At 36.6% G+C, this 12,124-nt stretch overlaps 1 protein-coding gene across 1 annotated transcript; it reads right to left on the bottom strand.

Annotated features, from left to right (window-relative positions):
* Window positions 1-248: 248 nt before the first annotated feature.
* LOC110447099 (cytochrome P450 2B1-like) lies at window positions 249-3,765 on the bottom strand. Its single transcript, XM_021492550.1, has 4 exons — window positions 3,169-3,765; window positions 2,049-2,564; window positions 1,190-1,633; window positions 249-507 (listed from the first exon to the last, which is right to left on the bottom strand). Exons 1-4 carry the CDS (start codon window positions 3,515-3,517, stop codon window positions 326-328), a joined length of 1,491 nt encoding a protein of 496 aa, XP_021348225.1. The 5' UTR covers window positions 3,518-3,765; the 3' UTR covers window positions 249-325.
* Between the last annotated feature and the right edge of the window lie 8,359 nt (window positions 3,766-12,124).

Below are 12,124 nucleotides of genomic sequence, written 5' to 3' on the forward strand. Positions count from 1 at the left end.
AGTCAACGAGAGATATCAAAAACGTGGAACATGTGCATGTGGAAATCTGGCCCGGTAAATGTGAAAAATCTCCAATTTGCTACCGAATGTCTCATTAGTCGCCTCTCAATACTGCGATGATTCTAACAGTCACAGAAGGGGGTTCGCACTTAGTCGCCTCTTTTGGTTTACAGAAATAATGCATGTGCCTCTTTTGGTTTGCAGGAACTCTGCAAGTAATTATCAAATAAGTGAGTTCAGGAGGAATAAGTAGATGAAATGGCTAAGATACTGTATAAGATACTGTATATATGTCCAAATCCTCCAATATTGTTTGTTTCAATATTCATTTCAGCTTAACAACGCGGCACTTGTAGTTCTTGGACGCCCGCGTCAATCCCAAAGTCGCGTCAAATGATGGGAGTTTGTCGGGGCTTTCTGGGAGAAACTCGAACCTCTGCAGCAATGAGGTTATGAACAAAAATAGCTCTAACCTCGCCAGGGATTCTCCAAGACAAATTCGTCTTCCTGTAAGAAACAAAATGAGATTAATTCTTTAATTCATTAATGCAAACTAGTATGTATGGGACATTGCTACTTTATTTAGAGATTCGCGGCTAGACTTTCGGTAAGACGAACGTAAGACATAAATATATGATTGCACCTATTAATAGAAACAGTATGCCAAAAGGAACTTACACTGCACCTTACAGCTGTTTTGGCCTTCTAGGGTTTCGACAGTGATATTAGGTGTCAAAATGGTTGGACTCAAAATTGGTCTTAACTATAATTCATTATGTGAGTTTCACAAATTAGAGGAGTATCGTTTGATTTCAAATTAATAATGAATAAAGTGTGCATTTGATAAACAAGGCCGCTGCTCAAAAGAGATGAATTCGCTATCAGGATTACGACAAAACTTGGGTATTTTTAAAAAGGTCAACCAGCGGAATCTACTACTTATATGGTGAAAGATAATTGTAAGACACACACACACAGGTGATTAACCCCTTCGGTAATCGATGCAGTATGCTAAAAATGAGTAACACTGCACCATACACCTGTCCTGTCCATATAGGATCTATTCCTTGATGCTTGGGGCCAAAGCGTTTGACATCCGAATCGGTCTTAAAGTCGATATAAACAATGAAAAATAAATATATACATTTATTAACAAAAAGCAAGCAAACAGATAAAAATATGTAAGTACCTAGGGAGAAAGCCATTACAGTCCTTTCCTTGCCGTTCATTTGTCCGTCCTTTCCTAGAAATCTCTCGGGTTGAAACTGATCCGGATTCTCAAACAGATCTGGATCAGTCATAACGGAGTCAAGATTCGGAATTATCGAGGATCCCTTTGGGATAATCATGCCTCGGAATTGGATATCCTTCTTAGCCCCGTGAGGCACAGACAGTGGAACGATGTTGCCCATCCGGAAAACCTCTGTTATAAATGCTTCGTAGTAAGGCATGGAGGGTTTGTCGCCGAGTGACGGAAGCCTTGACGTTCCGACCACAGTCTCAATCTCCTGTCGGAGCTTGTCCTGGATAGGTTTGTTGTGAATGAGGTAAATTATCGCCCAGCGAATAATGGTAGCTGTTGTGTCAGTCCCGGCGGTAAACAAATTCATGACGGAGATTGATAAGTTCATATCTATATCCGGGCGTGAAGTAAAAAATAAATATTCAGGCACAAGGAAAATTGTAAAACATGTATTTCAAATTACATTTTAACAAATGATACAAATCAAATATCCCCCAAAAAAATGAAATAAAGTTGAGGTTGATTGATGATATTTGGGTTATGTAGGTCAACCGTTTGACAAATCCATATAAAAGTGTTCTGAAATACCTTAAAAATACAGGATAAGTGGAAAATGTACACAAAACCCCTTTTAAACGTTAAAAAAGTATCTCCCTCATACTTAGTATTTATATTCTGGTTCTTTTTATTTAAAATAAGTTGAATCAAGAATGCAAGAACAAAATTGATATCTGTTTTATGAAACAGCGTTTAAAATAAATATTGTTAAAGAGTAATAATCTAATTATATATCTTTGCTACCTACCATCAAATATCGGATCATGTTCGCCATGTTTGTTTTGTTGTCTCAGAAACGCATCAATGAAATCTCGCTGATTCTCTTCTTCAAACGTGTTTCGATGCTCAGCGATTTGTTCAAAAACGAAAGATTTGATATCGGTGAGATTTTGAGTTAACTTCTTTATATTAAACATATCCCCGGGAAGGAATCTTAATACTGGGAAAGATCGTATAGTCCCTCCAACCGAATTTAACCTAAAGTTCTCAGCGAAAAGTGACGTAAGTCGCTGGAATTTTGCGTCAGTGTATTCAAATCGGTTTCCGAACGTAATACTGCATATGATATTTGATATGGCCATGGTGGTCACTTCGTTCACGTCGTAAGGTTGTCCGTTTTGCTTTTCAATGATACCAAAATAAGCCTCTATTTCCTCTTGGACTCTTGATTCCAAAGACTTCTTTCCAAATCCAAAATTCCGAAGTGTGGACAGAGAAAATGTCCGTGTTTGTTTCCAGTGTTCACCGGACGAGGGGCCAATACCTAAAAAAACCCATTAGATTAGATTTTAACATAAGTTTGTGTGTCATCGTTTATTTCGTAAGTGATGAAATTACGTTATATTTGTTAATCTTATCTTTCTATATGTATATTTTACATCTTTCTATACATATAAATGTATAGACCCGTTTGATACTTTCTAATTACCCAATCATACACGGCACGCATCAATGTTTGTATGAATTTAAAAAAGTCTTTACGAAGGCAAATCTCTAGACCAAAACAGATAACTAACAGGTACCTAGCACCTTCGCCTCTACTCCATACTTTCATCAGGGGGTGATATATATAAATAAAGCATAAATATAATATACATGCAATGTATGTCTTATTAATACATTTTTGTATTAGATTAGAAATATATAAGATAATTTACGGAGACAAGAAACAAGTATAATTTAATTCAACATTACTACCAGTACATTGCAATACATATTTGAAGATATGTTATCTTAGGTGAGTGCGGGATAATTATTCATTTTGTCAATTTTTAGAATTGTAAATAGCACATACATATATTGCATATGTGTATTTTAGACATTTGTAACGAACCCCTGTGAATAGACTAAGCATTTTTACAATTTACCTTTAAAGTGAAAACACTTTTTTATGAAATAGCTGCTTGGCCTGTCAGAGAATTCATCCGCACGCTTCACGAACGCTTCCTTTAACGCATCGGTTCCATTGATGACCACGGTAAGCATGGGCCCAATCTGTATACTAAAAACGTCGCCATATTGTGCTCGAAGTTTCCGAAATGTCTCGAGCACATTTCCCTTTCGCAGTAGAGGCATGCTTCCTACGATAGGATAGCCAGATGGACCTGGTGGGACATTGGCCGGCCATTGTAGTGTCCGACTGACCAGCAGTATCAACAATATAACAACGATGGCCACCGTCACACTACTAAAGCTGAGAAGCGAACTGAGATCCATGTTGGTTAGCCTCAGACGATGTTAACATCTCTTTCCCACTACGTGATGTGAAGTCTGGCTTACTGTCCTGTATATATAGGCAAAGTCTATCAACCCTTTTGAGATTAACAAAAATGATACCACATATCCAGTCTGCTTGCATGACGTCTTACATATCGTGCTATTAAATGAACTTCAATACGTGTGTCATTTATCCAGGGTAGATTGGTTTTGATACAGCTAAGGTCAGTTAAGGGCGGGTTTCATGTGTGTTGTGTAAGCGTGCATGCTTGTATGTGTGTTATATCCTGCGTATATGCTTGTATCTGAATGTCTTATTGTGGATAAAGGTTAACGTATCCTTGTTAATATAATTTAAAAGAAATGAAAGTTTCAGGTATTTTATTAATCGTTTATTAAGCTATAAAATACGATGTAAACAACCAAGCTTCTCCTCAAGTACAAAAATTAGAAGGTCAATAAATAGAACGACATATATTATGACGTTGGCATTCTATACGTTGATATATAAATAGGTAAAATGTGTACTTAATATTGACCTTTTGGTGCAATGTACAGGTCCCTAGATAGGACGTAAGTTGGGATTTATTTTGTGCTAGCAGTTTGTTTTAACGATATATTTGTTGGGCAAACATGATGAGCTTCAAATGATGCAGAATTACCTAGAAACTGTCTTATTTTCTTGGTAAATATGTTCTTGCTATTGCAACTTTCTTACTAGTTCGATATTCAATAGTATATTTGGTATTATTTTAGCCAACGTTTTGTTTATAAAAACAAACGTATGTTGTTCTCAGTAAATACGATAGGATCCGGTCGGAAGGAATATTGAAATAAGAGTGAAATATTATAGTGCTACTCATGAAAAATATCAAAATATTAGCCACACTCGTGAAATATATTTGTTATTGCTGCGAACTCGTGAAAAAAAATCAAAAATATTAGGCACACTCGTGAAATATATTTGTTATAACTGAAGACACCATTAAATTTTCTATTAATTACATTTTTAGAGCATAAAACATGAAAAATGTAATATATTAAAAAAGGCGGAAATTAGAAGCATAATGATAAGTGCCATATTTTAATGACGTCACGCTTGACAACACGGCTGCGAGCCATTTTGCATGGGATACTCTTATTTTCTGGTATGATTGCTTATAGAAATGTTATTAATTGTATATTTATAGAAATACTTAATTAAGTGTGTGTACCAAATATTTACCGTTACAACCACTTATTCTAACGTCGCTTCATTTGAATCTGGACAAAAATCGTTGCCTTTGAATGCAGCGAATAGAAGATACCGTAATGATTGGTCAATACAAAAAAGTGATATATTCACACCCTGAAAATATCACTTTTCGTAAAATATAACAAATTATTAATTTGATAGAATCCGATATTTCACTGGAAAAAATGTAATAAATAAAGTTATTTACAATTTCGAAATAAGAGATGATAAACATAGCTTAAATAGCACAGCAACACAGACAAAATCGAATAGAAGAAACTAGATACCTTGTTGAGGGAAGAGATACAAACCAGAAAAAAATACCATGAAGAATAAAACAATATAAGAATGGAGATAAAATTCATAATTAATCTAATTTTAGTAAAAAAAATAGTAAGCTCGTCTGTAAAATAAGGGGTCATAAAGTATGTCGATTCAAAAATATATGCACAGAAATGTACATCATCCCTTCCACGTAAATATGTCACAGTCAACAGGTCAATAATTAGAACGACAGATAGTTAACGATTATGTACTGAAATTCGAAATGATGTCCATAGCCTGTGGTACTGTTGATGCCGTTTTGCATGTGGATACATTAGAAGATGCCCAGTTGTGGTATAGGTATGAAAAAGTGGTATAAGACCTATACAATATGCCGTGGCCTGTTGAAAACGAAAAAAAACCGATTATGTACTGAAATTCGAAATGATTCCCATAGCCTGTGGTATTGTTGATGCCGTTTTGCATGTGGATACCTTAGAAGATGCCCAGTTGCGGTATAGGTGTGAAAAAGTGGCATAAGACCTATACGATATGCCGTGGCCTGTTGAAAACGAAAAAAATAACGATTATGTACTGAAATTTGAAATGATGCCCAGTGTAGCCTGGGGTATCATTGATGCCGTTTTGCATGTGGATACTTTAGAAGATGCCCAGTTTGGGAATAGGTGTGAAAAAGCCGAATAAGACCTATAACAAAATGCCGTGGCCTGTTGAAAACGAAAAAATAACGATTATGTACTGAAATTGGAAATTATGCCCAGTGGGCATCTTTAGCCTAGGGTATCGTTGATGCCGTTTGCATGTGGATACCTCAGAAGATGCCCAGCTATGGTATAGGTGTGCACGAGTAGCATAAGACCTATACCATATGCCGTGGCCTGTTGAAAACGAAAAAATAACGATTATGTACTGAAATTCGAAATGATGCCCATAGCCTGGGGTATCGTTGATGCCGTTTTACATGTGGATACCTTAGAAGATGCCCAATTGTGGTATAGGTGTGAAAAAACGGCATAAGACCTATACAATATGCCGTGGCCTGTTGAAAACTAAAAAATAACGATTATGTACTGAAATTCGAAATGATGCCCATAGCCTGTGGAATTGTTGATGCCGTTTTGCATGTGGATACCTTAGAAGATGCCCAGTTGTGGTATAGGTGTGAAAAAGCGGCAGAAGACCTATACAATATGCCGTGGCCTGTTGAAAACGAAAAAATAACGATTATGTACTGAAATTCGAAATGATGCCCATAGCCTGGGTTATCGTTGAGGCCGTTTTATATGTGGATACCTTCGAAGATGCCCAATTGTGGTATTGGTGTGAAAAAGCGGCATAAGACCTATACAATATGCCGTGGCCTGTTGAAAACGAAAAAATAACGATTATGTACTGAAATTCGAAATGATGCCCATAGCCTGGGTTATCGTTGATGCCGTTTTACATGTGGATACCTTAGAAGATGCCGTGTTGTGGTATAGGTGGCGTAAGACCTATACAATATGCCGTGGCCTGTTGAAAATGGAAAAAAAACACGATTATGTACTGAAATTCAAATAGATGCCCCATGGGCATCTTTAGCCTGAATTATCGTTGATGCCGTTTTTCATGTAGATACCTTAGAAGATGCCGTGTTGTGGTATAGGTCTGAAAAAGCGGCATAAGACCTATAAAAATATGCCGTGGCCTGTTGAAAACGAAAAATTAACGATTATGTACTGAAATTCGAAATGATGTTCAGTGGGCATCTTAAGCCTGGGTTATCGTTGATGCCGTTTTGCATGTGGATACCTTTGAAGATGCCCAGTTGTGGTATAGATGTGAAAAAGTGGCATAAAACCTATACAATATGCCATGGCCTGTTGAAAACGAAAAAATAACGATTATGTACTGAAATTCGAAATGATGCCCAATGGGCATCTTTAGCCTAGGGTATCGTTGATGCCGTTTGCATGTGGATAACTCAGAAGATGCCCAGTTGTGGTATATGTGTGCACGAGTAGCGTAAGACATATACCATATGCCGTGGCCTGTTGAAAACGAAAAAATAAGGATTATGTACTGAAATTCGAAATGATGCCCATAGCCTGGGGTATCGTTGATGCCGTTTTACATGTGGATACCTTAGAAGATGCCCAGTTGTGGTATAGGTGTGAAAAAGCGGCATAAGACCTATACAATATGCCGTGGCCTGTTGAAAACTAAAAAATAACGATTATGTACTGAAATACGAAATGATGCCCATAGCCTGGGGAATTGTTGATGCCGTTTTGCATGTGGATATCTTAGAAGATGCACAGTTGTGGTACAGGTGTGAAAAAGCGGCACAAGATCTATACAATATGCCGTGGCCTGTTGAAAACGAAAAAAATAACGAGGATGTACTGAAATTCGAAATGATGCCCATAGCCTGGGGTATTGTTGATGCCGTTTTGCATGTGGATGACTTAGAAGATGCCCACTTGTTGTATATGTGTGAAAAAGCGGCAGAAGACCTATACAATATGCCGTGGACTGTTGAAAACGAAATGATAACGATTATGTACTGAAATTCGAAATTATGCCCATAGCCTGGGGTATCGTTGATGCCGTTTTACATGTGGATACCTTAGAAGATGCCCAGTTGTGGTATAGGTGGCGTAAGACCTATACAATATGCCGTGGCCTGTTTAAAACGAAAAAAACACGATTATGTACTGAAATTCAAATAGATGCCCAATGGGCATCTTTAGCCTGGGTTATCGTTGATGCCGTTTTTCATGTAGATACCTTAGAAGATGCCCAGTTGTGGTATAGGTCTGAAGAAGCGGCATAAGACCTATAAAAATATGCAGTGGCATGTTGAAAACAAAAAAAATAACGATTATGTACTGAAATTCGAAATGATGTTCAGTGGGCATCGTTAGCCTGGGGTATCGTTGATGCCGTTTTACATATGGATACCTTAGAAGATGCCTAGTTGTGGTATAGGTGTGTAAAAGCGGCATAAGACCTATAACTATATGCAGTGGCATGTTGAAAACAAAAAAAATAACGATTATGTACTGAAATTCGAAATGATGTCCAGTGGGCATCGTTAGCCTGGGGTATCGTTGATCCCGTTTTGCATGTGGATACCTTAGAAGATGCCCAGTTATGGTATAGGTGTGAAAAAGCGGCATAAGACCTATTACAATATACAGTGGCCTGTTGAAAGCGAAAAAATAAGGATTATGTACTGAAATTCGAAATGATGCCCATAGCCTGGGTTATCGTTGATGCCGTTTTAAATGTGGATACCTTAGAAGATGCCGTGTTGTGGTATAGGTGGCGTTAGACCTATACAATATGCCGTGGCCTGTTGAAAACGAAAAAAACACGATTATGTACTGAAATTCGAAATGATGCCAAGTGGGCATCTTTATCCTGGGGTATCGTTGATGCCGATTTGCATGTGGATACCTTAGTAGATGCCCAGTTGTGGTATAGGTGTGAAAAAGCTGCATAAGAACTATAATGTTAGGAACATTTGAATATCAAACTAGCCCAATATTGCGCCAGCCCAACATTGTTCCAGTCCAATATTGGGCTAGCCCTATATTGAATAAGTAACCAACTTCACGCTGGTCTGCTGCCACGACCACATAATTATCACGAAGTGAGTGAGCGAGGATGCGACATTACTTGGATTCGATCTTGTTTTACGTGGCTGATGTTGTCGATAAAGCAGAAGACAGTTATCCTTCCAGAATACCTGGTCTTAACATCCCTGTAAATATTAAAATGTCTCAGAATGGATATTTCCATTGTTCATATTTTGCCCTAGTTTTATCAATTTTGAGTTCAAATTGTTGTTTTGTTGACACTTCGGTACATCAAGTATTCTATTGTTGTTTTTTGAACATCAGGGTCAAGATATATATCCTTATATTTTGTTTTCATTTTGGAATTTCATTCTGCTTATTCATTTTTGAAATAGTGACCTGATGAATTCAACCCACTTCATAATTGATAACTTATGCATTACCTGCAGATTAATCATTTGTTCATCCAGCCACCACATATCGGTTTACTTCTGTATAAAATTCTTTCGGTGGATCAACTGTACAAAAAAAGCAGTTCATCTATTTAAGTGATGTGTCCCAATGCATATTTTATAATTTACTCTTTTCTTCTAAAACAAGCCCTGTTACATAGTTGCTTTGTCTGTCAGAGAAATCATCCGCACGCTTGACGAACGCTTCCTTTAACGCCTCGGCTCCATTGATGACTACGGTAATCCTGGGTCCAATCTGTATACTAAAAACGTCGCCATATTGTGCTCGGAGTTTCCGAAATATCTCCAAAACATTTCCATTTCTCATAGAGGCATGCTTCCTATGATAGGATAGCCGGATGGACCGGGCGGGACATTGGCCGGCCATTGTAATATCCGATTAACCAGCAGGATCAACAACACAACAACGATGGCCACTGTCACAGTGTTAAAGCTGAGGAGCGAGCCGAGATCCATGTTGTGTCTTAACACACTGAGAACTGACAATATAAATGCAACTGTGTCCAATAATTATGGTCAACCGCAGACGATGTATACAATAATATCCGCGGTTACGGCATGTGAAAACACTACGAGTTCAGTCGACGATCTACATGCAAGACGGCTGACCTTTCGTTCTATTATATGATCTTCAGTACGAAAGTTGTTTATCCAATAACAATGGTCACTGTCACAGTGTTAAAGTCGAGAGATGAGCTGAGGTCAATGTTTTCTCTACACAGACAAACTCCTGGCAATTTTATATGTATAATTAGCCTCCTTAATGAAGTTAGCGTTCAAATAAATCTTTTTATGTATATCTGACAGCCCTGTTAACAAAGGTACAATGTAAATCAACGTTACCTCCCCACTCTTTGTGTTTGAATAGATGAACAGATATAGAAAGAGGTCACATCAGTGTACGAGGTCGGTTGATCTATTCACTTTCAGCATTTATCATTTGTCATGTTGCTCTTGGTAAGACTGAATAGATAAGTGATGTGTGCAACTAGATATCTTTATATCTTTATATACCTACTAACATTAACTATTTTTGAAAGAAAAAATATATTTAAAGCAAAACAAACAAATTTCCAATAGCCACGTGGACTAGTGTGAACATTTCAATAACCTTGAGCTTAAAAACTTCGTTTGACAATAAAGCTGACTATACTTTGTACTGTACTCGTCTACTACACACGCCTGTCCCCGTTACCTTCCATGACCCCTATTTTAATTCGGAACATCCTATGCTTATAATAATAATAAATAATAATAATAATAATAATATTTATTCAGGTAAAATAGGCATGTTATTACAAGATATCACAATTAAGAATAAAACATATAATTAATTAAGATCACAATGCAGCTTGTAAATAAAAAAGAGAAGTTTGTATTAAGATTGAGAAAAATAATAGATCTGACCTACATGTAATAAAAGGTTTTTTATTCAATCATTGACATTTATCACAGAGTATAAAAATCTAAAAAAAATGTCTGATACAATGTAAAAAAAAGGCAGATATTACTATGAAATGAGACAGACTATTTTAGTAAATGAAGGTAGTTATAAATAGGTCGCATAATAGGAGTGGTGGTGAGTGCCATTTACCTAGGATTACCCATAAAAGCCACATAGTGGCTTATTTCCAATGGGGTCCTTTAAAGATGGAAAAAAAGTAAGAAAATCAATCCGGTAACGGTTCAGATAGCACAGAATAGGATATGTGTGCATCATATTCGATAATTAATCAGTAAAATTGTATTTCCATTTATAAACATACATAATAATTATTTTATAGTGGCAGACAGCTTCTTATAGTAGCAAACTATAGAATATTGCTACATAGTTATTTTCAAAAATATCAAAATAAAACAAAATAAATATACTGACAGATCTTTGCATTACTGTTTATAGAAAGGCATGAAAACTTGAAATTTGAAATCTTTCCAAGGGTTGGGGGTGCCCCTACCAGCGAGGTCTGCTCGACCTGCGCCATTGCACAGGTCTATATATGTATTTTGTGACAAAGAATGAAGATGTAATACATGTGTGCTCAATAGTAGTAAAAAAGATCATACACTTCATTTTTTGCTTGAAGCATAAGGTGTTTTTTAGCATTGGTTTTGAATTTATGTTTATTTTTGATATTTTTGATATGATCCAGTAAAGAGTTCCAATCTTTAACAGCCGAAAAGAAAAAAGTAGATGTTTCTGTACCCTTGACGTTTTTAATAGCGAAATTTGAATTTCCGGATCTAGTACCGTATGTGTTATTGTTTTTGGTGAAAAATCCATGCATATACTGAGGGCATTTTCATTAAAGATGTTAAATGAATGATTTACACGAAGTTGACGAACTCTTCCCTCTACATTGAGCATGCTATTTTTTGTAGTTCAGCACAGGCAATTCTTGTCCGGTTCTTTAAGTTAAGAATAAAACGGACCATTTTATTTTGGGTAATTTGTAACTTTTTATGTAATTTAGAAAGACCCTCATACCAGGATGAACAGGCATAATCGAAATGACATGACATGAGAGCTGAACATAGAGTTTTTCGTGATTTTTGGGATAGACAGTTACTATTTCTGTAAAGGAATTTTAGTCTTTGATTGATTTTTTGTATGACATTGGAGACAATTTCTTCTCCAGATACAAATCTGTCAATCATCACCCCAAGGTATTTTACAGCCGAATGAGAATTAATAATTTGACCTTTGCAAGAAACCTGAAATTTATCCTTGAGCGTTTGAATTAATTTTCTTTTTGGACCAAAAAGGATACATTCTGTTTTTCCCAGATGTAATGATAATTTGTTGTCAATAAGCCAATTATGACAGGATTCCATAACCAAGGAGATTTTAGATGAAATTGTTTCAGGGCATTTATGTGAGAATATGTGAGCACTGTCATCCGCATAGGGAAGTAATTTACATGAATTTTCAATACTTATTTTCATGTCATTTATATAAACCAAAAATAAAAGTGGTCCCAACAAACTTCCTTGCGGAACCCCGCAGTTGACATTACCGACTGACGGGTGTAACCCATTTACACTGACTAGTTGA

This window comes from Mizuhopecten yessoensis, unplaced genomic scaffold (genome assembly GCF_002113885.1).
Source record: "Mizuhopecten yessoensis strain PY_sf001 unplaced genomic scaffold, ASM211388v2 scaffold3229, whole genome shotgun sequence".
Taxonomy (NCBI): domain Eukaryota; kingdom Metazoa; phylum Mollusca; class Bivalvia; order Pectinida; family Pectinidae; genus Mizuhopecten; species Mizuhopecten yessoensis.

What these genes read in the sequence shown, in the direction of transcription:
- LOC110447099 (XM_021492550.1), bottom strand. Translation starts at nt 3,517, where the DNA reads ATGGATCTCAGTTCGCTTCTCAGCTTTAGTAGTGTGACGGTGGCCATC. An exon ending in AAAGTGTTTTCACTTTAAAG is followed by an intron (nt 2,565 to 3,168) that starts GTAAATTGTAAA and finishes GGGTTTTTTTAG; the next exon opens with GTATTGGCCCCTCGTCCGGT. An exon ending in ACATGATCCGATATTTGATG is followed by an intron (nt 1,634 to 2,048) that starts GTAGGTAGCAAA and finishes GCCCGGATATAG; the next exon opens with ATATGAACTTATCAATCTCC.